Source organism: Calonectris borealis, chromosome Z, assembly GCF_964195595.1.
Source record: "Calonectris borealis chromosome Z, bCalBor7.hap1.2, whole genome shotgun sequence".
Lineage (NCBI taxonomy): Eukaryota > Metazoa > Chordata > Aves > Procellariiformes > Procellariidae > Calonectris > Calonectris borealis.
The window spans coordinates 68,294,815-68,321,029 of NC_134352.1; the positions used below are offsets into that span (position 1 = coordinate 68,294,815).

Below are 26,215 nucleotides of genomic sequence, written 5' to 3' on the forward strand. Positions count from 1 at the left end.
TCTTCCATGGTCAGCATGCTCATTCTTAAGAAGCCATCCAACAGGAGGAAAAAAAATGCAAGTCCTAGGAAAGTGACTGGAGGAAAAGAAGGTCTGGGCTCAAACATGACTTAAAGACTTCAAGGTGGAGTGCACAGTACAGAATCATAATGAACTATGCATTTAAAAAAAAAGAAAAAGCTTTCTTAGGAAGGGAAGGGAAGGGAACTTAACAAATTCTCCTTTGAGTATTTCCATTCTCTTAGCAGGAGAAACAAAAAAAAAAGAAACTGCTCTCTGTGAAATTGATTGTAGTTACGAGAAGTATACATTACATACAGCAATTTCATGTATTAGGTGTATCCAAAGGTAATGTTAGCTATCTAAGATTTATCAGTCATTTCCCTGGACTGCGTAATTTCAAAAACCAAGCTGTGCATCTGCTGCATTAGGTATCCAAGCACTTTTCAATTTTAATGTTGACAGTCTTATAGACCATTAAATTAAGATCTTGCTGCTCTTCACTTGTAAAAGACAGAAGGAAAAAAAAAAACAATGAATGGCTTTTCTTATTACTGTCTCCTTAGTAAGACCAGCATATTAAGCTTAGCCAGAATACAAAGAGATGCAGTAGATTCTGGACTGTTAAGATTCCAGGTTCGTGCACTTTGACATTCCTGGAGGACTTTAGGCTCCACTGCACGATGCAGCATTCAAAATACAATAGGAAGATGAATTGGAATAACAGTTCTTGTCTGTGATAGAAAATAGCAACATAAGCCAACTGGTTGATTTCACTGAAACTGGGTCAAAACCAATGCTTTAAACAAATACTAGCCAGCATATAGGGGAGCTGGTTAAAACTGAAACAAGAATGTAATCAAATCTGGGCAACACAAGGTAGTTTTATGCCTTCTTTTAGCTAGAATTCAGTGCATAGCTTTTACACCATTCTTTAGATCTATGTGGAGAGAGCTGTCTCAACTGTTTCTTTTGTGACAGTTGGGATAAAACTCTCAGTTGCATATGAAAAAGGTGTACCCTCCCCCAATTTGTAATAGATTTCACTGATCATGTGTTGATTTCTCAATTTGTTAAGTAAAAGTTAAAGGAAAAGTGAATAAATCAAAAGCCATAGACATGTAACCAAGGATTCCAAACATATTAAGAGTTATTATTAAAGGTAATGATTTAATGTCACGTAAGATAAACTGAGTTTAGGCTATATATTCGATGTTAAGGCTGAGATGCTATCACCACATCTTGTTAGGCAATAGGAAACCTCAATGCAGATAACATGTAACTAGCAATAAAAAAATAGAACTATAATTATATAATTAGTATATGCTGATGCAGTCTTCTGACTTAATTTGTGAATATTTAACTGGCTTAGTTTCACTTTTGAAGAACATCACAGAGAAACAATTGCAATCTTAACCTTTTGGACTAAACCTCCCCAATATCCAACACAAAACCCAGTGCTTTCTATTCCAGTCATGAATGCTTCTGGAATAATGACAATATTAATTTGGGCAGAAAGAAGATTATGTAATATACATTTATACAGAATAGTCTAAATTATACTCAAATGCTAAGTTTTATATATCACACTTTGCTCTTCAGTTGACAAACTTCTCTTGTATAGAAAGAGAAAGAAAAAACCCCAGCCTCTATTGAGAGAATTTGTATATGCAAGGCTGATAAGTTTAAACAAGACAGTGAATATAAAATTACCATCAAAGATAAACCATAATCTTTAAAGTCGCAGCTAATTTCAAACATTCCTTTTGACAGATTCCTAGTACAGCAATTTTTTAGAAGTATGAACACTCCAAATCTCCTCTATTTATAGGGAAGTTTGGAGGTTCAATTGGAGACATCAAAAACATTTTAAATAGACATCACAAGATGCATCTGTAGTTTAAAGGTCAAATTTATTAGGAGATTAAGAGATGTATTATACATGGACTATAAATATAGCACAGCTGACTTTATTCACAGTCAGACAGCCAATGCCAACCTATTTTGTAGACACCCTTGTTCTTTTGTTCCAAGAAAAGTTTGCACCATAAGACTTGGATTTAGGTTTTGGAATCTTCTTCTCTTCAACATCATAGCTCCAGCCTGGAGGTTACAGGGGAAATGGTGGGGGGAGACAAGAAACAAAGAGAATTCTAAATATTCTCAGCTTACAATATAGAGCAAATGCAACTTAAACCTTTTAACTTTAATATCTTTTTCTCCACGTAGGCATCCACTAGTTTATTCCTTTGTAGTTGGCAGCAGAGAATACTGAAATGCCATAGACGTGACATATGCCCATTCTCTCAGCTGATAAGACTTCACCATACTACATATCTCCATTTTCTTTACTCCTGCAAAAAACTTGACAGTCATCAGTGAAAAGCTCAACAGGGAACACTGACTGTCCTGCAAGTTAGTGGCTCCACAACTCCACAGCATCACAGAAGCACTAAGGCTCTGTGTATGCTGGGAGAGAAATGAAAATAAACATAAGGAAACATAGAAAAAAATAGCATACAGAAGATCAATCCCAAAGGTTGGGAGAGAATGGAGACCTTGGAAAGCTACAGAAAAAAGAAGGGTGAGAGGACCAAAGAAAGGAAGCGCAAAGAAAAAACTTCAGCGTTAGAAAGAAGTTTAATACTTAACATTTTTATAATATTTTTAACATAAAAAATTAGGAGTAAAAGAAAAGGGAATGAAGTGATAGAAGACAAGTAAATTATGTGATAGTTAAGCAAGAGAAATGCTAAAAAATGTCAGAAAAGAGGAGGTGGAGACATTAGTGTTTATGTAAATCAAAATGCAAATTGGTTGCAGCCTCCAGGTGCCTGGAAAGTTGCCAGGGTAGCACTCACTATTCCAAAGTTTGGTCTCTTTAGTTGCAACATTTCCCTCAAAGTTGAGATACTTGATTTGAAGCTAGAAATGGTTAAGTACGCAGATTTAACTGATACTAGTGAGATGATACTTTTCTTCCTTAGTTTTAAAACAAAAATTCCATAAGTCCTAAAAGGTTTAACATATATCTGAATTTTTACATTTAACAATGTTTACAGAAAGCTCAAGATACATCTTCACATCAGAACATGTTTTGTAAGATACACAAGTTGTCACGTCACTGTGCCTCAATTTTTTGTATTCACAAATGTCACACAAACATTTTCTTCATGTTTATTAGGCTGAACCAATGTTAATTTCCAAGTTAACTATTCTCCATAAGATATACTGGAATAGATGTTTTAAAAACATATTCTTTCCAGCTGTGAGAGCACTGAGTTTTGCCTCCTGATCTGATTAAAAATATAACCTTGAGTAAACAGCCAGAACTAGATCCAGAGACAGACTTTGGTATTGCAACATTCAGCATTATAACACCTGACTTTGAGGCACTTGGCTGCTGGAATGGAATCTACAACCCCAAGTCACTGCTTCATCTTTTTATACACTAGATACAGAGGAGCCAAGTGCCTCCAAAACAGATTCGCAACTGCCAGCACAATGACTTGGCCTGCCATAGCTATCCAAAATCCACAAAGTTAGTTACATCTAACTTTGTATTGCAAGAGGCCACCATATGTGATAAAATTTCACATTCTGGAACAGTCTCCTTGAGTTAGGCACCTTCAGTTGTTCATGACAGAGAGCAGAATTCACTTTTATAAAAATACCACAATGGTGCGGGAGGTTATTCTTGCCCAGAACCCTGCTGTACCAGCCAAGTGGGTAGAAAGCAGATTTCATCGTCTCTGGAGGAACACCCTCACCACCTGACTAAAGGTTACTGTGGTGTAGAAATACTCTCCATCCTTGTAACTAAGGCTGTATTTTTTAAACAACTGCCTCGGTGATGTCAGACAGAACAAAAAAGAATTTAGGTTGACGGGCTAAACTTTTAATTTCATCCAGTTATAAGTGTTTCCTCCTTGCCTTGACTTCAGACCATCCTCTGCTGTCATATTTTGGACAGAGATCTCATCCGTTACTGTACTCTGTGCTGTTATTCCTACATTAGAAAACACATCAGATGGGGCAGGCAGAAAGATAGCTTGCCTCAGGTTCCTGAAGTTCTTAGATGAGAAAGAACTCTTAGGTTTCCCAATCGTATCAAAATACCTGCAATATCTAGGATTTGCAGAGATCAAACTTGAGGTTCTTAAGGAATTTTGTAATGGAAAACTTGGGTGGTTCATACAGGAAGGACAGAGAGGTACATACTTGTGTTCCTAGACTTAGAGATCTTTCAATAGCACCTCAGTTTAGAAGCTAAGTTCCATTGTAAATGTGTGCCTAAGTTTCTCATTTCTTTCTAAAAGCAGAACTAAATATTGTGAAATTGGTACTTCCAGCTACATCTGATACTGAAGCTATTACCACAGAAAATATTATGCACATACCATACGCCTAAAACTAAGCCACCTTAAATAAAACGGAATAATAATTTAGGCAAGCCAGTATCTGCAGAGGAGTTTGGTACATCTCTATTATGGTAAAATTAAGGCTGCAAGCTAAGTGAATATTGAACTAATAATATTAAATACTAAGTCATAGCCTTAGTTTAGTTGGTAGAATTTCTTCGTAGTTTTTCCCACACAATGGAGATTCATTACTAATTCAGTGAAGGCATAAACTTTCTACACTGAACAAATCAAATATCTTACTTGAATCTGCATTTCAAAAGAACAAAATACAACATGTCCAAAGAGATGACATAAGTAGCTCATTAATGCAGTGATATATTGGCCAACATTCAGTTTTTGTCTCTTATAGGCTGAATTTCCCAAGAAACAGAAATAGCATGAACAATATAGAAGCATAAGTAAAGCAACACCAGATTCTCCCAAATTCCATATTTGTTCATAAAACATTACAAAATACTATTGAAACTGCACAGTAATTGGTATATCCAATGCACATATTATGATCCTATTCATTTCTTAGTGAATACAATTTATTTTTCAATAAAATTAAGACTATTAATTTAAAAAAAAGATCCATTCAAAGAGGAATAGAGGAATTAAATCCTAGTTTTTACCATTAAAAAGTGCAAATAAATTGCACATTAAATGGTTTAGCTTCTTAAATGTATAAGTTAATGGACTTATCCTGGTTTTTGGGTGTAAAACATAAGCCATCTAACAATGTTGCACAATTTGGTCTGGCCAAGAAACTTTACTATTTACCCCAGACAAAATATAGTTGAAAGCGGTAGACCACAGGGAAGGCTTCTGAAGAAGTCAGAATGCACACTCCATGTGCATTATTCCTGGCTTTAACTCAGTGCAATTAATCTTCCTCACATCCATGAGCACTAAGCATCAAGACTAGCTCTTTAAGGAAAATGAAATTGATTTAAAAAGAACTCAAAAATGCAGCGAAAAATTCGTACCGATACATAAAAGACTGCTTAATATTCAAAAAGCTGAGATTATGGATACTGCTTGTGGTACCATAATTCCATGAGAAAATACAAGCCTAAATAACCAAGTAAGTTTACACATACAGTCCTTCTGATATACGCCATTAGCATTAAAAATATTAAGTAATGATACTGGCTTTTCTACTACCTTTTTCTCAAATATGAACAATCATCAAGTGTAAGTGTTCAGACTTTAGTATTGTACTTGGGAAGAGTTAGTTATAACTTCCTCAATCTACAACCTCCTCACGGGAGCAGGGGAGGGGCAGGTGCCGATCTCCTCTCTCTGGTGACCAGCGACTGGACACGAGGAAAGAGAATGAAGCTGCATCAAGGGAAGTTCAGGTTGGACATTAGGAAAAGGTTCTTCACCAAGAGGGTGGTCGGTCACTGGAACAGGCTCCCCAAGGAACTGGTCATGGCACCATGCCTGTCAGAGTTCAAGGAACATCTGGATGATGCTCTTAGTCATACGGTTTAGTTTTAGGTAGTCCTGCGAGGAGCAGGGAGTTGGCCTTGATCCTTATGGGTCCCTTCCAACTTGAGATTTCTATGATTCTACGATAAATCCATTCTGCAACATGGCCAAAACTAAAGTCCAACATGTTTACTTGGTAGTCACTTAATTTTAGTTTTTCTGATTATCAAACATTCACAAGGGTTCTGACAGTCTTTCCTTAACTAGAATTCAGATGCCTATGTCAAGCCTTCAGGCAAAAATCCCACTGTCATGTAGCCGGGACCCCGAGCCTGGGATATTCTTAAAGATAAAGCATTACTATTAAATTTTCCTCCAAGACCTGAGGAAGGCTCAGTTCTCATTCAAAACACAGGTACTTGCAAAAGCATGGCAAGTAATGCTAAGAGGCACCCTTGGAAATACTCTCCCCAGTTTTTCTCTTCCTCAAGTAGAGCACTAATGGTCTACCAATTTTGTGGAATAGAGGGAAGGTACTTTATTCTGTACTTTTTCTGTTGTTAATACTTTGAGATCAAGACTGCCTATAGAAAGCTGAATCCCTCATACCCAATACGTACAATACGTACCATTTTTTTCAGCAAAGGCAATGGCATCTTCTTTAGTAGAGAAAGTAAGAACCATGTTGGATAAAGGATCAGCTCTGTAAGAAATCAGATGACAAATTTTAAACACATTTGAAATACAAAATAATTATATCTGTATCTCAAATGCTTGCTAGATGCTGTATTACACAACTTTTTGTAGTACACCACCTCACAAGCCATTCAAAATACCTTTATTTTTAATTATTTCCAGGATTACACTTACTTTCTGCAGAGTATTGTTTCACTCTTCCAGTCTGTTAAACTTCCCTCCCAACTCCTTGCAGAAATTGTTTTAAGTTTTTTATTAGACAAATATGTCTAACCACCTGCTGAGGTTATAGTAACTGCTCTGAAACAATCCTCTTAATTTTTATAGCTGTGTAGTCCCTCTCTTTTTGGAAGATCAGGAGTCTTAAGGTAATTTTGAACATTTCAAGGAAACCAGGAGTCTGTAGAGCAGCTAGGGGAAGAATAATCTTACATAAAAAAGAGCAGAATATCGAAGTGAGCAGAGCAGGAATTAATCAGAGACTGAAAAGTACGTAAAAAAAACTCAAGAGTTCAGCTTTGGCTGAGGTCATATGACTTCCACAAATTATTCCAGTACAGCAAGCAGATCGAGGCCACCACTGAAAATGAAGCTTACAAACGCAAACTGCTAGCTAACTAAATACAAAGTGGTTAGTTTTAGATGATCAGCTATTGCTCAACTGCATTTCTGAAAGGAATCAAACAGCAAAAAGCTTTTTGAAACAAATTAAAATCTCTTAAGCTGCCTTATTTGTTGCTATAAAAGCTCAATTTAAGAACAATGACAAAGGATGAAAAAAAATAGCATTCTAAAAATTAATCTACAAAACTTTTAGAGAAATAAGATACCAGCTGTAGCAGGCACAATGATTAGATAATGCTTCCCTGAGACAACACTGCACGAGCTTGGGAGATGCCTGGGAAGACAAGACCAAATTGCAACAAACTATTGAAGGAGCTGCCTCTCAACTGTTCTCTCTTTGAAGCTAGAAGAGTAAATGAAGAGAAAAAGCAACCGAAGATACACTGAACTCTCTACAATAAAGGACAAAGCCTGTGACTGGCAGAGGGGGAGGGGAAGAGGGGGAATCTAGCTTCCAGCAAAGACAACAATGTAATTTTATCTCATGTACACATGGAAAAATGGAGTTCACTATATATCCAATATATTCCCCAATAAAAAAAAAACCAAACAGGATAAAGGCAGAAATTTCACTTTCACAAGCCACTAAGATGGGGTCTCTTAAACACATTTAAAGATTTCTCTTATAAAGGCAGTAAGGAGAATTAGGAACTAAGAATTGGCCCATGACGTATCAGTGAAGAATCAAGTGACCCAAATATACCGCAATATTGTGACAACTTTTGCTTATCGTTCTTCTCTTCCACGACTGAGGTTGGAAAAATCTCAACACTACTAAGTGGGAACAAAGAAGTTTAAGTCTGAAGCGTAGTGAGAGACCGGTGCCTGTTCAGTACTGCCAGTTTGGTGAAAACCTTCCAGGACAGAGGCAGTTTGGAAATCAGGATTGTGCAGAAATGATTTGTTCTGTTTTCACGTGGGGCCACCTTTCATCCATTCTAAATACAGCTTTTTGATTTCTTTCCATACATGAGCTATCCATGTGTTTCAGTCTGTGATAATCTGTGAGCAAACCGGAGCTCAGGATGGCCAGCACGATGTCCTGATAGTGTCAGCAAGAGCAGTGCTGCAGGCTTTCCCGTGCCTGCCCTGAGCTGTCTTATCAGTCACTACAAACTGGGATTCCGCATTTTGTTCTCTTATGAGATCTTGTACAATGGAAACCATGCATTTCCCATGTTTCTTTGTTTACAGCTTTATATTAAAAGATGTATTCAAGACCTATCCATAGGCACTCCTGTAATGAAACCTCCCCATTAAAAAAAAATGCCATGGGTCCAACTGGATAATTTTCACTAAAAAAACTACATCCAAGAAACAACAAATGCAACAAAAAAAGCAAACGAGACCGCAAAATGACAGAAATATACCAAAGACCTATAGATAAGTAAGTATATTGAGTTCAGAGGAAAAGGGCTCTAATCCCAAGACCCTAAAGGGCTCTAATCCACTAATCCCATTATATTACTCAAAAGTAAATCGGAAAACTTCTAAGAACTGTTCTTTGCAGAAATTAAATCTGAAGAGAAGAAACTCTTCTTAGGTATTTCTGGATGCTGAACGGTAATTTGAAATTACCAGAATGTCCACTAATAGTTTTTGCGAGAATTCCTTAAAAAATGAACAGATAAAACTAGTTTACAAAACACTTAACCTAGCAGTGTCAACTTTCAACACAGCACTTGCTTTTGGCCTACCTGGAGCTTGCTTACACAGGAAATATTCCTTTCCCTACCCCTAAATAAAAACAGATGCAGAGATGGATTCATTCAAAACAGCCATTCCTTTTTAAATTCCCACAACAAGCTCACTTCAGGACAATTTAACATACAGGTAAGCCCTTAATACCATGGCTCATTTTTCTAGGTGGTTTATTTAGCACAAATGGTTATAACTGTTAGAAAGGTTAAAAGCCATTGCTTTGGCTGAGATCATGCAAAATCCTACCCAGAAAATAACTTGTCTGGGGAGGTTAAAGTCAGCTGAAAAGCAAAGGGGATTAGGAGAAAAGTTAAATTCAACCTGAACTAAAGCGGGTGTTACTGGCACCTGCTACGGTGTTACAGCCTGTGCAGGGGTATAAATAGACCACACTTTAGTGGCTGGACACTTGGGGGGCACACAAGACAGGAGGGAAAAGTTTACTACTGGTCAACAGTCTATCACTTAATTAATTTAACAACCTGGTCATTACTTGCTAAATGTAGTAGGTACTTGCAGTACTCGAGTCATCCAAGGCATATATGTATTAAATCATTGAAATCTTATCCTCTGAAACAGCAATTTAAATATGCTTAACATGAAATGGTGAAAAACCCCAGGCCATGCTTAAGATGACGTCAGTGTTATATACAGGCTTAAAGTTTTAAAACAGGTATTTTAACAGACTATTTTAATACAATTAATATTTTAATTCATATTCAGTATTTTTTCTCGTCTAATGATAGTTGAGCTTGGCTTCCCTAATGCTTTCAATGCCAATACAACTGAGATGTTACAGGTTGTGAGCCTCCTCAATTTTTCATGGGAAACCAACGTATGAGGAAGACTTCTTTTCCGTATTACTTTGAACTTATAAATAATATTTATTTATAAATAAATAAAAGAAAAAAAATCATTTTGTGACCAGATTTAGAACGTTAATAAATCTCAAAAAAATACATCCTCAAGTTATTTCCTATTTAAGGTTTTAAGGTTTTTTTCATAGAATTTTGTGTTCTTTGACCATAAGTGCTAATATGATTACAGCCACACATTTTCAATACACATTGCATCCTTTTTGAAGTTTGAAAAATAATCTCTAGTGGTTGATTTTTGTTCATGTAAAACAATTAACTCTTCTGAATATGCCTCAAACAAGACAGCTTCAAATCAAAATTACAATATTTTCAGAAGAATTGCTGGCATAGTCCTCACAGTTTACAGGAATTCTAACCACACTGTAAAATGTTCGTAGTATATTTATATATGGGAAAAAGAAATAAAAATTAGCTGCATCCAAGTTAAACGTACATCTCCAAATTATAGCGTATTTGGCCAAGATTAGTACTTTTCTGGATTTTGGCGTTTTTAAGAGTTTTTACTACTAATATTAGCAACATTGAAACAAACAGTGTAATATTTTAAATAGGTTTGGTTTTTTTTTTTAAAATTAGTTATGGCTCCTCATTCCAGATCTTTAGGATATTTATAGAACTTTGTAAAAAAAAAGCCTCCAGAAGCTAAGTATTGTTATTTTATGTTTAATCAAATTTAAAAGATGCAACAGAGAGTTGAGAAGGATTTACTGCTTCAGGTAACTAATAACCTTCTTTCCCTGATGCTGCCATACAGTAACATCATCACAAATGTAATCATTGAAATTTCTGGGTTTTAACACCTTTTTCAAACTCTTCCAGATGATGTTGTGAGCTAAAATCTGCTTTTAAACATAACAGATCATTAATCATATGACTAACAAACCCAACCACTTATTGTAAGTACTGTTAAAACACAAGTAGATTTACAGGTAGAACGGACATTTCAAACTTAAAATTTACATGACTAGTAAGAGCCAAATACAGAAGACAAGTATTTCCAAATTCAGTAACTACTCACGTAGATGCCCAGCCCATTAAAGGGTTCTCCCAGCGCTCCCTGTTATCAAATTCCATCTTCCATTTCTTTGTATTGTTAACTCCTGCCTGCATAGCATTACGTGCTGGAACAAAAATGTGAACTTTTCTGGTTTTGATGTGCTCATCTGGAACACCAGTTAAAGTGGTGATATCCTGTGAAAAACACAATGGAACCTGTTAAAAAAGGGTTCGCGTAAAAGGCTTCTAAGATAACACTGCTTGTGCTTTTCACATAATTTCATGCTTTATTTTTTAAGTTACAAAAAAAGAAAAAAATTGCAGAAAAGCATGTTATTAGTCCAGTTGTATAAAAGTGAAGCTGATACATGTTGGGGCTGCTATCATCCCGCTTCCCCTGGCTGAATTAGATTTTGCATGGACCTGTTACCTAAACCTGCTCATGTCTCAGCTACACAACTGCTAGTGGCAGAGGTGGGACAGGACATTCCCTCCCATCCTCTGACCACAGCAGCAAAGTCAGGACTGCTCCAACTTGCACCAGCTAAAGCAAATACAGAAATGTATAAACTCTTCTTTCTCCCTTAAAGAAAATATTAGAGCACAGACTGAAACATCAACAAATCCCCGAAATTTTATATTACCATTAGGAGCCTAAACTTCATATGAACAGTACTATTCACCAAAATCCTAGCCAGCCAACTACGTGCTGCAGTGTAAGTGCTTTCACTTGGGCTTAAGTATGTATATAATTAAGAGGCACCAACATCCACGCCGACTCAAGAAGCTATGCTTAGCATGAAGGAAGAGGCAGAAGGTTATCTTTTGCACAATTATCTATTGATTGTTTAAGACTGCAGAGCACGTACTATAATTCAGCTCTCTTATTTCTCTGATCATTAGTTATTATATAAAACTGACGCCCTCGTCGTGTCTTAAGCTATGAATATCAGATTTTGAGAGTCAATTCTTCTGTTGATGTTAAAGATCAAGAGAGGAACATTTGATACTGGTAACATTCTTCAGTATTTTTGTGAAGGACAAAAGGATTCAGGAGATTCTAACCTTCAAAGAAAAAAAAAGGCTTGTAACATTGTATATAGCCCGTAATAGGATACTAAGGCTTGGTGTGTGAACCTTCAACAAATAAACCTAAGAAAGATAAAAATTGAAAGATCACAAAAACAGCCTAAATATATTAACTGACTTTAACAAAGAATAAGATAGTGAAAAACCTCACAAGAATTGCTGTTAAAAATTACCCTCAGCAGCATCTGATATAATCAAAGTGAACTTTCTTGCTAAAAACTAAACAGTAATTACACAAAATTAACCTGTCAGTTCACCCTCGTAAAGAGTGAAATCAAACATCAAACCCATCTCTAAGGATGCTAAACTGCTCCTGTTCCTCACATACTTAAAAGGCCAGTGGGAGCTCCTTGGTCTCCCTCCCTGCTCTCCTCTCCCCTCCTCTCTCCAGGAACAAATAGTAAACTGGTAAAAGTCAAAAAAAGTGCAGCTAAACTTTGGGCATATTAAACTCATCTCAGCAGTACTGCCATGACTTGAATTAAAAGGCAAACAAGTTTAAATAAAACACTGTGGCTTTACATGTCTGTAGCTATTAACTTTATGGGATTTTATTTGGGGCAAACTTAAACAGTCTTGGTGCTGTCATCAGATTATCCTTTGAAATGAGGCAAGTCTCATTTTTCATTTTACTTCAGAAAATAAATTTTGGGAGATCAGTCCCTCAAAACTACACAAGGGAGCAGATTTAAAGCATTTGACTTGTATTTGCAATTGGAACAGCAGGGGAAACAAACAAGCATGCACACTAATTTTCCAACTTCTGACATTTCTACTCAGACTACCAAAAGAAACTGTCAAAATATCTTAACAACTCCATTATAAATGCTTTCATTAGGACCGTAATGTTTATGTTTAATATGAGTCTACCAGTGATATGAAAAAGAAACACTACCAGTCACTGGAATGTTGCAACACGTATGTAAAACACCTCCTGACAGACTGGTATTTCTGACTGCTGAAGCTTAAACCACTGTTTTAGAAGGAAATAGCTTGAAGTTTTCTTATTTGAATTGGCAAAGTGCTTTGTTTAACAAAAAGGGTTTTTTACCCGCAGTAAAGTTTGGTGGGGCTTCAATGTTTCAGCTTGCCTGTTTATAGGAATAGGCTACTATATTAGCCTTTGCTTCTGTATTTAACAAACATGCCTATTGAGAAAATGTAAGAATAGTCACAAAAAAATTCTTTTCCCTCTCTGAAATAATCTGCTACATGCAAAAATTCTGGGTTTGTTATCATCAAATACCTCCTAATATGCAAGCTTCAAAATAGCTCAAAATTATAGATTTTTTTTTTTTACTGTTACTATTCTCAGCAACTCATATGTCCATTATGAATTTTATGCTTCAGATTTAGAGGTTTTTTCAGTTGTTCCAGAATTATCTGGAATCATTAAAATAAGATACTATGTTAAATAACACTATGGACATACACAATTTCCTCTTTTGAAGCCTCCACACCAGAGAATCATAAAAATACTACACATTAGTGCATACAGAACACAATCTGAAAAGACTATTAAAAAACAGCAAATGCTATATTTATGAGGTAACATAGTAAAGAAATGCCTAGACTTGTTCATCTGGATGAAAATAAAACCAAAATCCCAAACAAACCATAAGTCCCTTCAAGCCATGTTTTTTCGGGCACTCAGTTGGCTTCAAATCAAAGTTATTTCACTAATAATATAGGATTCATCCCATAAAAATCTTTCCAAGGTGAAAACTAAAACCTGCCTACTTTCCGAAACTAAAATATCTACATGGTGTTGCTAGCTCTTCATACTTTGATTGATTATAGCTAAAGTTTCCATGCCTTCTGGGAATCTAGCAATTGTTTATTGATATCTTCCCCATTTTAAAGCTGGCAATTGAACAGACAGTTGTTAGGACAATGAGTTTCTGGTTTCTGAAGCCCAAGTTGTCCTGACATAAAATCACTGTTTTTGCTTGCTGTAGACATGTAAGGTACTGTAGCATAGCTGAGCTGTTGCCAAAGATATGGAATAAAAAGGCTTGGCATCTATCACATACTTGACACCTAAAGAGCACAGAAGCTCTAAAATTCCTATTCCCTGTAGGCGCACTCTTAGTCTAGACAAACTGATTTCTCACACTTTTAAAATGCATTACAACACTCTATTGTGATCATTTCATCCACACAGCTCCAGCTAGTGACAGAAGAACCTGTCCTTTAAGCGACATTTCAATGGGCTAAAGCTCCCGCTCCAAGATGCCATTAAAACAATATAATACTTGAAAAGAACTATGCTGCACTGGGTTGAACTCTTTACTGTGTCTTCAGTGCTTTGTTCTGAGTTCAAATTCTTATTGAAACTACCTGTGAACCAACTTTCCAAAACAAAGATGTTTTTGACAGCTGGTTTCACTTTTGTTTTTTAAGTGTTCCTTACTGAATTTTGCTATATTAGCATATTAAAATATTAGTGAGGTGCTCAGCATTCAAAATTCTAAATAATAAGGTGACAATATAAAAGTCTTGAGATTTGAACTGTATAGGTTTGCTTTACTAAAAATTAACAACTCTGCTTCACATTTTTAACACAGGGCATCATCTAAAAGGTGCATTCTGACATTCTGTTTTTCTTAATATATAGAGAGGGTTTTTTTTTTTTAACAGCAACCTCTGAATTTTTTTGTAATTAAAATACTCATTTTGAGGCATTTTGGCTCCTCTTGGAATAAGCTGAGAGGGACAAACACTCACTTTTTTTAAGCTGCAGAAATCACATCAAATTGCTTACAAATGAAGAGGAGGTTTTGTCTTTATTATAACTTAAACTATTTAAGAACACTTGTCATGGTGGAAAGCCTGGTAACGCTGTTCTGGAAAGAGTAATAAGAAACGATACATGTGCTATACAGCAGGGAGAAAAACTGGTTCACAAAGGAAGTGTCAATGAAAGCAGTATTCGGCATGAAGATGACTTTTAAAGGAAATGAAAATTTCCTTCTTTTAAATACTCCGTTAATAGCACAAATTCCAAAGGGGACAAGAAATGGAACTCTAAAATTCATGGGAAAGAGACAAAATGATTGAAAGTATCTCGGAAAACCAGTGTTTTTAAATAGATGCGTCAGGTGCGCATAAAGGTGTCATGTTTATCCTATGACATTTCTTTCCATGCATAGACAAAAACTGTACATAACCACTATCAACTATCTACTGTTTAGCACATCCCCCCCCCCCCTTTTTTTTAATAAAGGAAACAGGGAACAAGCAATGGGAAGTTGATGTCAAAACACAGAAAAACCTCCCAGCAAGCTTCCAGCAACCACCCAGGATTTAGAGTCTTGCTAGCCGCTCTCTTTTCAATACCAGAATTTCACACATTTCAATGACCATTATGACTTCAAAGAATCAAATTTTCATCATTGTCCGTCATCTGCCGGTTGATTTGTATAAAGGAGTTCTTCTGCATGCACTCCAGACAAAGGGCTCCTTACTTTCGTGGCTATATATCAAGTTTAAAAGTTCTGTTTGTGACAGTTGTGTCTGTGGTAAATTAGGGTAATACTGAAGGAGTGCAGCTGCTCTGCAGGCACCTCCTTTTTGGCATCATTTCACTTAAATAAAAACTGAATAATTAGCTTCTGCCTTTATTAAACCGCAAAAATGCCACTGGCCTTAGTAATTACTTCCGGTTGCCCCACCTACTTAACCTCAATAGTTTACACTTGTTAGAAAGGAGGGCAAGTAGAAGTTTTCTGTACTTTATAGGAGTTTACAACAGCTTGCTCTCTTCCCCACCCCCAACATGTTTTACCAGACTAAATGCATAAAGTTTTCCCATAAATTCATGTTGCAATACACTTTCTTTAGGAGCTGTTATATCAAAGCACAGAACATCTTGCATAATACCCACAAAATAGCTGCCGTAAAAGGAGCTTTTTATTTAGTGTGCTCAGCTGCCTAGGCTGTAAATCAGAATGAGAACATTTACATTTCTACACTTCAATACGGTATTTTTGAAACAAATGTAAAAGAACAGAATCTACTATGCAAACTGTAAGTGGAAAAATGGAGCAGAATGAACTAAACATGGTCAGACAACATTTATCTAACAGCTACAGACATAACAAGGGGAAAAAAGCTTATTTGCCCTTAGGAAAGTCTGTATCACACAGAATACAGTTTTCTTTCAGGCTTCACAATCATTTTGCATTATCACAGTAATCTGTGAACAACATGGTGTTACCCGTAACATGTTCTCCCATCTAACCATCCTGCAGAATGATTAATAAAGAAGTTGAGAAAAGGAGTGAAAGTGAAAGAAGTATTTTAAAAAAGAAAACCGAACACTGTAAGCAGGAAACAGGATTCAATAATAATAATGATTGCATGAAAGCTTCTATGGAAAGAAAACCTCCTTCCATAGGCAGTTTTGCAGAAAACACCACAGAGAAACTGGATATGGAGAAAAGGATATGCTGAAAAGCGGGTCTAACAGAAGCAGAAATTGTCATATTATTGGAATCAACATAAGTCCATTATAATCCTTTTTTAGACTACTGACTGCCATTATGCAAAGGAGGTGTCAGCATCCAAAACAGTCCAACATGTGCAAGTGCTGTTGCTTCAGCAAACTCGATTCATCAGTTTGTATTTCACAGCTGAGGAGATACTACTCTAACAGCCACCACAGCTAAGTGTTCGCTGCTGTCAAAAAACCTCCTTCAGAACTTCCCTGTCGTCCCACTGCACAAAGGCTTACTCCACTTTCCCAATGTTTTGCATGCCCAGTATTATTCTATGCTGCTTGCATGAGATACTACAAACATAATGGCATAACACATCCCACACACCATTAATCCAATGTCACTTGGATTTGTTCAGAGAGAACATGATGGAAGAACAAACAGGAATAATTGATTGGACTTCTAAAAATCCCAGGTGCTCTCTACAAACTGGAACACGACTTCACACTAGCAAGTAGAAAACTTTCGCCTCACCAACCCTTCTTTCACATCTTAAAACACTCTACTTACAGTCTGCATTACATTCCCAAATTTTGTATGCATATTTGTCTCCTGCGAAAATTATAGAAAAATTGTATTTATAAAAGTGATTCATGGTAAAGTTATGGCAAAAGCTGCTGAGTTGTGCTTTTGTTAGTTTAAACTAACAAATAGTTTAATACTAAAAATAAAACCAAAAATCTCAGATTTTGCACCCCTCAGTGGCCTGACAAGCCTCAAAACAGAGAGGCATTTTTCTTGACAAATATGCAAAAAAGACCTATCATTCAGCCTGCATTCTTGATGGACAGGTAAACAACATTTTAGAACTTCAAAAATGAAACATTCAAAACACGTAAGCCCCACTTTCAGCACAGGCGGATATTTCATGCTCAGTATAGTTTTTCTGCCAAGAAAGAATCAAAGAGCAGGACAAAATGATTATTTAATTATTAATAATGTATTTTTTCCCTGTAATAGTATGTCTTAGTTTTATAAATGTTGTCTGGGTAAATATAATGAAATTGAAGAGAAGGGGAATCAAATATCTGGGTTTACACTTTGCAGTTTCTCCATATGACTGAAATTAAGAAAATCATTACTACATGGAGGAAAGTAGAGGCAGTCAGGGGAGAAGAATATATTTCATAAAAATAGGCTGACGTTGCTACTAGTAGTCATCAGAGACTTCAGTGTGGTCATGACATTCTTCAAATTGAGGAAATGATAAACAGCATGCTTATCTCAAACAAGGCGGGAAAAAAGTCTGAATTACTTACAGCAGATCTTGTAAACTCCTTTTTCCTGAAACACAGCAAGATTTAGAGAGAACATACTTTCTAGAACTCATTCAAAGCATATGTAAGCAAATCTTTTGCTTCCACACACACAAGTGGCTGGAGTTTTTTTATTACCTGTGAGGCATTTAAAAATACAGAGTTTTCTACAGCACACAACTTGCAAGCATTCTGCAAGAACTTCACAATCCTCAGATTAAAAAATGTGCCAAAAAATTGATGTTAAGAATAAGACTACAGCAAAGTTTTTAGACCGTAAACTTTCAAATAAAAGGATAGGCAGTCTTAGTTTATCTGCATTTAGAAAAAGAAAGAGGATAACCGAACAATTGAAATAATCTATTCCTCTTAGAATAATTTACAGTTATGGCAACACTCTACTGCTTTACTACCATAAGCAACTGTTCTTACAGGTACTATTTCTCAGTTGGAAAACAAAAAAAAACAGGCAGGAAGGAGCTTTAAAGGAAAGGAGACAGAAGTACTAGCAGCTAGAGCCTGCCTAGAACAGACAGCTTTGTATTGATTCCCCTGATTCAATTTTGTATATACTATTAAATAAATAGTATATTGTAGTTCACTTGTAGTTCAGTGATGGTATATTCTGTCAAACAAAATTTATTCAGTTTGCAGTTCTGATTATTTATGCTATACTCCTAGCATAAGTCACAATAAGCAGACTGGCTTGCAAAGCTAAACACAATATTTCAAGAATATCTTGGTGAATTATTCACTGAAGATGACTCTTGAGCTTACAGTCTATAAAATGTAGTTTTGATCATGGACATCCAAAGCCCCAACCAGCAGCTCAGGGTGGGGTCTTTCATATCTTAAGTGAGAGCCAAAATTCAGGCTGCTCTTGCACATTGGGAATAACTTTTGTATTTTTTGTGTGTTTCTGATGTCATTTTAGTAAAGTCCTTATTTTCAACATTCATTAAAAGTTACCTGTATTTACAAAATAAAACATAAGCATATAACTTAAGTGAATTTTATAAAATGACTGTTTTTCAGGAACTCTGTCAGGAACAAGAAATGTAACAGTTCTGATCTGCTTTATGCCTATTTGAAAACCTTACAAAGCTTCCTTTAAATTACCCATTAAGAAATGGGTAGAATTAGAGCAAAGTCTTAAGACGAGTAAGATTTCCTGTGAAGTTGTAAGAAAGATTATCACTACAGTATATGAAACATCCATTGTGGATTCAGTTTTAACTAGCTAACAATCTCCCTGGGCTGGCAGCTAGAGCAAAGAATACTAAATTTTTTTTTTTTTTTAATTTCATTATCGTGCATTCTGGTGGTGTTCTCCTTTCACCTCCCAACTACCTATTATTCCCTACTTAATGGTAGCTGTGGAACACCATTTAACTTTAAGGGTTAAAATTTTACAAACCATTTAGGTTTTTATTTATTAAAAAAAGACATTCATCAAAGGTGGGGGTGAAAAAAAAGCAAAAAGTAGTGTTTTAAAGTTTAACTTCATAATACTGTCACATTAGTGCTTAGTCTGCTACTAAGAACAATATGAAGAAATCCTGAGTTCATGTAAACCAATGCCAGCCTTCATTGTGATGCATGTTCTCTATTCTTTACATCTCCTTTATAAAGGAAGTGATTTCTGTAACAGATCTTTGCCACATAGTAACAAGGGGTGTGAAGCATAGGGGAGAAGAACAGAAGCAAATCCCCAATCAAGAAATGCAAATTTAGAGCAAAATCCCTGTTGGTGCATGCTTTATAGAAGAAAAGTTGCATTTAAGAAATTACAAGGAACCCAGACCTGTTAAAAGCAGTCCCTTACCCTAATGCAAGATGTAATGCTTCTATGTAATATGCATGGACTTTAAAAGTTGAAAGCAAGTGCTAAACAGTGTACATAATTTCTATACACAGCAGGTAGTGAAGCAAGAAAAGAACTGACACAATTACCCTCGTTAAAGAGATGCACAATAGAGAACGGTTATGCAGTGTTAGCATACTGAAGGTCTATGCATCAGAGATGTTGCGGCTATTAACAGCTTAAATGTTCTCTGTAGTTTGTTAATTAGTGCATACAGCTTTTAAGCCTTAAATGTGTTTTAGAAGGTTCTTTTCTAACAGTAACACAGTCATTATTCCCTGGTGGGGATAGGAAGGGTTGATGGGACTTGAACTGTTTCAACCACCGTCAATAAAATACGCAGTTTAATACCACTGGACAAACCCAGTTTCTTTAAATTTACCTATATGGCTAGTTAAAATGGAAGCTTTCTACACTCTCTCTCTAAAAAGCTGAATCATAACTAGAATGCATTAGTGTTACTTCACAAACTGTTTTTAGCGTGTTCTATCTAGAAGTCTGTCCCTGTAATTTGTGCTTTGGCCTTTATATGCTTGGCCTTTAAGGTTATTTATAGGACAGAAATCATGGTCTTATACTTCCTGATACAATAGAAAGAAATCCATCACCAACTAAATTCGGTCATTCAACTTGATACACTACATCTTTCCTTTCAGTTTTCTATTACTGGGAGGGGGGAGGAGGGGGAATCAAAGAAGAGCATAATGTACAATTGTGTTTACTAAACAGTGATAAAAAAGTAAGAATTTGAATTGGAAACAGACATCACAGAAGAAGATATTCAACTTCTGACTTATCAGAGAAGCAGAATTAGTTTACCCAAGAATGCTTTCAAATGGAGCGGACATGGCAACAAAAATGTGGTCCTAAGAAAAAATACAGAACAGAAGAATGAGGAATAAAATACTAGTGCAAACTACAATTTTCATTTTAAAAAAGCTTCTGCCTGGTTAACATGCTACTCAGTGAAAACTTTAAAATATATATTGATGATGATGATGTTGACCTATATAGAAAGATACTGTTATTTATTTTTATACATTAATATATGTGCTCATCTATAAAATTAATCTGTAAGGAAAAATTATGCACTTCTTCAGATGTTTGTAATCAGAATTACTCAGCATAGTCTTAATTTTTTTTTAAATATTTGCAACATAATTATAACATCTTTAAAAAAATAATGTATTTGGTATATCTTATCAGCATTTTGTAGAAATTCCTTATAGCTCAGCTTCTTCTCACTTGTTAACTCAGTTTTCAGGCTAACAGGTAATAGGATAAAAGTTATTTCCCCATCAAGCGAAGATTTTCTTTTGCACTAAACGTAAGTCAATGGGCTTTATGGAGTGAGTAGAACAGTATGCCAAAAAGATACATAAGAGACTGAGCAATTTTCCCACTTAACACAGGTTAACGTTCCTAACTTGAGAAAGCAGCCATGAAAGTAGTTCAAAGATACCTCACAAACAAGCCATCAAGAACTGGAAAAGCATCTGGTTCCATTTCATCATTGATCTTCTGAGTAGAAAGAGGTAGCACAGAAGCACCAAGCTCTCTTGCAGCATGACCAAGATGTTCAAGGATTGCCATAGAACTATTGGGCTTTCCAGACAAGGAAAGCTTTTCCTTTCTGACTTGGTAAAATGATTCAGCCAGAACTTCATGACTAGAAACAGCTTTCAAGTCTGTACATAGAACTTTGTTAGTTAGGCTAGGATTTGTGTCTTAAAACTACAACTTAGAACTACAAAAATGCAGAAAGACACATATGATTTAATAGAAAAGCAAGCGCTCTACAAGGAATTGTTTATTCACTATTCTTGACAGGACAAGAAGAATTCATATCATCTACAGAAATATTTCATAACAGGGGATACTAACTTAGGTGTTCTAGAAAAAGTTCAGATAATGGCATTGTTTTATGAGAGCATGAAAATACTATCTAGTCTTTAAAAAGCTAAAGTACTAAACAAAAGAGCTCCAAAAATGAAGTTACTTCTTACTCCTGTTGATTACTACACTGTATCAATGGCTTACTTTTGTTCTTTCCAGCAGATTAGAAACATTGCTTGCAGATTTAGACTTACAAAACCAAACAAGTATTTGCATGTTGAATAACCCTTTGGAAGCCAGACAAACTAAACATGGCACAATGATACTCCTTTAATTTGTTCTGAGCAGCCATTATAGCAAGCTCTTCAAAACCAGTATTCTTTCATAGAAAATGAAATACTATGTAATGAAACAAAAAAAATTGCCTGCATGCCCTTCAAAGAGACATATTCTTTGACCTAGTGCTCCAGACTAAAGCCTTGAAATTTTTGCACAAGAATGCTGCACGAAGGAAGCCCAGACAAAACAGACACTCGAGATGTTAGAAGGTTGTGTAACCTCAATCTCAGACACTCCTCCTTCCAATACCCAGCAGAGATAGCAGTACCATGCACCAAAAGAAAAGGCTCTCAGACAAAGAAATCCAAATCCTTTACTTTATCCTAAAACCAAAATAAACCTACATAGGGATGAGAGTGCCGCTGGCCTCATTGATACAACTATGTATCACTTTATACGAGGTTCTGGGCTACTTCCAAAATGTGCAGTTTTCTAAACTGAAAAACAAAATTATCTCAAGCTGAAATTTAGTAATATAGCAATATTTATTACTCTTAAAACACAGCTAAAGGTGATAGCAATTTCTTTACTTAGACTGTCAGAGCTATAAAAAGCTTCTTTATCATGGCGAGTAACTTGTTGCCCGCAGACATTCTTACAGAAAGCTCTTCATCGGTATCCAGCCAACTGGGTTTTCTAAACCACCGCAAGCTTCATCAAACTACAACTGCTTACAAAAACAAGTTGTAGCAAGCAATATAGGCTGAATTGAGCTAGGATATTCCAACTAAAGAGAGATTTAATTGACAAACAGCAAAATATAGTGAATTTGCAGTACTGAAAATGCGTACGTAGTTACACCTAAGCTTGTACTGTATTTAAGACCAAATGTAGCTACCAGCCAAAACTATAAAGAAGAAACTGTCAAATTATTTAAATTAAAAACAAAAAAAATCTGTTTAGAAATAAATATATGCTCTGGCAGACCAGCATGGTGTACATGAAGTGAGAAGCTTATCACTATCCCCAAAATAACTGAAACCTTTAAATATTAAATTTCACATTAGCTGCTTGACAAAGTTAACCAAGAGAGTTCCCCCCCACCCCAAGCATTATTCCTTAGTCTTCACTGGGGGAGGGGGGGAGGGGGGGGATAAAAAAATAATAATAATAAAAAAGAACTTTTTAATGGATTATGTTTTGCAGCAAAAATGCAGACTCACAAATAAACTATCAGTGACCACAAAAAGTAAAGGCCCTTAAGTATTTAACTCTATGCAGGTCCACTCTTAAATCAGACACTTTTATTAAAGTAGATGCATATGTACTTTTACTTGCAAACAGGCTTCTCTTTTGAATATTTCACTTTTATTGAAAGAATGCATTTAACTTTGAAATACTTCTAGAATGTGGTTTTACACCTTAAACACCTTCTACACTGGAAACTAGTATCATTCAAGTGTCAAACATCACAACTGCAGATGACCAAATGCAAACCCAACACTAAGGATTACATATGAAGTGAAACGGGAGGACAAGACACACTTATTAAATATTTCATACACCATGAGCAAAAAACTTTTATCTTGAATCCTAAGTACAACACAGTTCAAACAGGCTGGTCACCTGCTTACTTGACACAACTGTGATGGAAAAAAGTACTTCTCCAAACCGCAGGCTTTATATACAAGGGCATTTTGGCCAAAGCTAGAAATTGTGTCTCAAAACGTATCTGCAAAATAAAGGGTGGAAAAAACATTTTTATTAACCTTATTTTACAAAACAGGTTTATTCATTTTTCATTATTTTGAAGCAAAATGCAAGCTGCTGATCTAATTGAGAGGAAAATAAAAATAAAAGGAATACAACCTACAGGGGAGAAATTTGGGGCTAGTGGGACAGACTTCCACACAGACTTCCATTCTGGTACCTTGTACCCTTTGAATATAACAACTCCCTATCAGAGAGCCATACACATAAGGCACACAAAAATTTCTAAGTTACATTCCTCATCTAAAGAGGAATGCTGTCCTAAACTGAATCTTTTATGGTAACCAGTTGAATAAACACTGCAGCTAGAGTGGCTTAAATGAAGAAAAGATTATTCTCAATTCTTTTATCCCATTAAGTTACTTTAGGAACAGCTTGTACTCACCCTCAAGGAATAACCCACAAAGGGTTAACAGCATTTTGAAAAACCAAAACATAGAACATCCACTATATCCTTATTATCTAACACAGTGGAAATGCTTGGGAGAATTCTTGGCTGAATAGTCGTTTCAAGAAAATGAAATCTAGTAAGCCTGTCTTTAATAAAAGTATACTTTGCCAAGTGTTTTCTCTTCACTGAGTTGCAAAAACAGCTCCTATACACAGTCTTCAAATGCAATGTCACACTGTCTCACATGTAATTTTATGACATATTACTGCTTTGGTTTTCAGAGTAAAGTATATTATATACTCTTGGTTCTTGGGAAAGGCTGCTAGCAATGATCATGCATTAAAAAGCATGTTAAAGCTTGATTTGCTATGTCCTTTGTTTCACAGCACTATTAGATTGAGATTTTAAGAAGTTTCATCACTCCAGGCTATTTTTCACTTGTTTGTATATTTTATTTTGAGCTGCAGTATTATCACTGTTTATTACAGTAAACTCTATGCTTCCCTAATCAAAGAATATACAATTTCACTAATTCCTAAGCCTAGCCAAAGTTGGGATTTGGATGAAGGTGAACAAACTATGACTCAATCCTGAAAACACCGTGCGATCTTTGCTAGTAATACAGTCTTCTAGAAAAAACGGACTGGAGTGTTTCTGCAACATTTTTGCCGAAGAGGTTCGTGTTCTGAGAATCCTATTAATACACTGCTACTCCTGGATTATCCAGTAATAAACACTTACAACAGACACTAACTGCTACCTCTGGACAGCCAAGAGGAAGCTCCTAAGATTCGTGATACCGATTTCACAATAGTTATTAGAATCATAGAATCATTTAGCTTGGAAAAGACCCCTAAGATCATCCAGTCCAACCGTAAACCTAACACTGCCAAGTCTAGCAATAAACCATGTCCCTAAGCACCTCATCTACACGTCTTTTAAATACCGCCAGGGATGGCGACTCAACCACTTCCCTAGGCAGCCTATTCCCATGTCTGACAACCCTTTCGGTGAAAAAATTTTTCCTAATAACCAACCCATTTCCTCTTGTCCTATCATGTGCTACTTGGGAGAAGAGACCAACACCCACCTCGCTACAACCTCCCTTCAGGCAGTTGTAGAGAGCGATGAGGTCTCTCCTCAGCTTCCTTTTCTGCAGACTAAACAGACGCAGTTTCCTCAGTCGCTCCTCATAAGGCTTGTGCACACCAGCTTCGTTGCTCTTCTCTGGACACGCTCCAGCACCTCAATGTCTTTCTTGTAGTGAGGGGCTCAAAACTGAACACAGTATTCGAGGTGCGGCCTCACCAATGCCGAGCACAGGGAGATGATCACTCCTCTAGTCCTGCTAGCCTGATGCAGACCTGGATGCCGTTGGCCTTCTTGGCCACCTGGGCACACTGCCGGCTCATATTCATCCAGCTATTGACCAGCACCCCCAGGTCCTTTTCCTCTGGGCAGCTTTCCAGCCACTCTTCCCCAAGCCTGCAGTATTGCATGGGGTTGTTGTGACCCAAGTGCAGGACCCGGCACTTGGCCTTGTTGAACCTCATACAGTTGGCCTCGGCCCATCGATCCAGCCTGTCCAGGTCCCTCTGCAGAGCCTTCCTACCCTTGAGGAGATCAACACTCCCGCTCAGCTTGGTGTCGTCCGCAAACTTACTGAGGAAGCACTCGATCCCCTCATCCAGATCATTGATGAGGACATTAAACAGAACTGGCCCCAATACTGAGCCCTGGGGAACACCGCTCGTGACCAGCCGCCAACGGGATTTAACTCCATTCACTCCAATTCTTTGGGCCCAGCCATCCAGCAAAGAGTATGCCCGTCCAAGCCATGAGCAACCAGTTTCTCCAGGAGAATACTGTGGGAAATGGTATCAAAGACTCTACTGAAGCCTTGGTAGACAATATGCACAGCCTTTCACTCATCCACTAAGTCCGCTTATTAATCCGCTTCGGCCTAGGCTGCTTCAGTATACAGCATTTACTGCTCCTCTCGAACATCATCTGAAAAGTATGATCTGCTCATCCTCAAAAAGGGGTTCAGATTTGTGCCCAATTTGGTGTATGCAAGTTATCTTTTGTGAGTTACGTAGAGCTTGTCTACAATCAGAAGGAAACTGGCCCTCTGCGGAGGTTCAGTACTAAGACTTCTGAACCATTACTGAAAAAAAGGTTACTTAACAATATAGACAAAACAAAACAATTTCAGGACAGGTGCTGAAATGTCAATAGCATCATTGTAGTTAGCCTGTCATGCTTGTAATAGAGTCTGTCCCTACATGGTCTCACAATGCTGCAAAAACTACTTTAGTACCGTTTCAATTGCACTTGATAGCACTGCTCTTGAATGCTTAACTCTGTGTAGCAACTCATCCTATTTTATTTTGGCCTGATAAAGAATAAAAACATCTGTGAGATGGCTGCAAATAATAGCTGATCCTTAACCACAGTTCCACAATGTTTCTAGTGTCTCTCCAGTGACCAACCCTA

General features: G+C 36.6%; 1 protein-coding gene across 2 annotated transcripts in view; it reads right to left on the reverse strand.

Annotated features, from left to right (window-relative positions):
* Positions 1-1,894: 1,894 nt before the first annotated feature.
* NDUFS4 (NADH:ubiquinone oxidoreductase subunit S4) overlaps positions 1,895-26,215 on the reverse strand; it is a 48,996-nt gene continuing 24,675 nt past the window's right edge. For both annotated transcript variants that reach the window (XM_075137205.1, XM_075137206.1), the window contains 3 exons: positions 10,758-10,930; positions 6,470-6,543; positions 1,895-2,103 (listed from right to left, as the gene is read on the reverse strand). In XM_075137205.1, the coding sequence (XP_074993306.1) occupies positions 2,000-2,103; positions 6,470-6,543; positions 10,758-10,930 (351 nt within the window). In that variant the 3' untranslated portion in view covers positions 1,895-1,999. The remainder of the gene's footprint in view (positions 2,104-6,469; positions 6,544-10,757; positions 10,931-26,215) is intronic.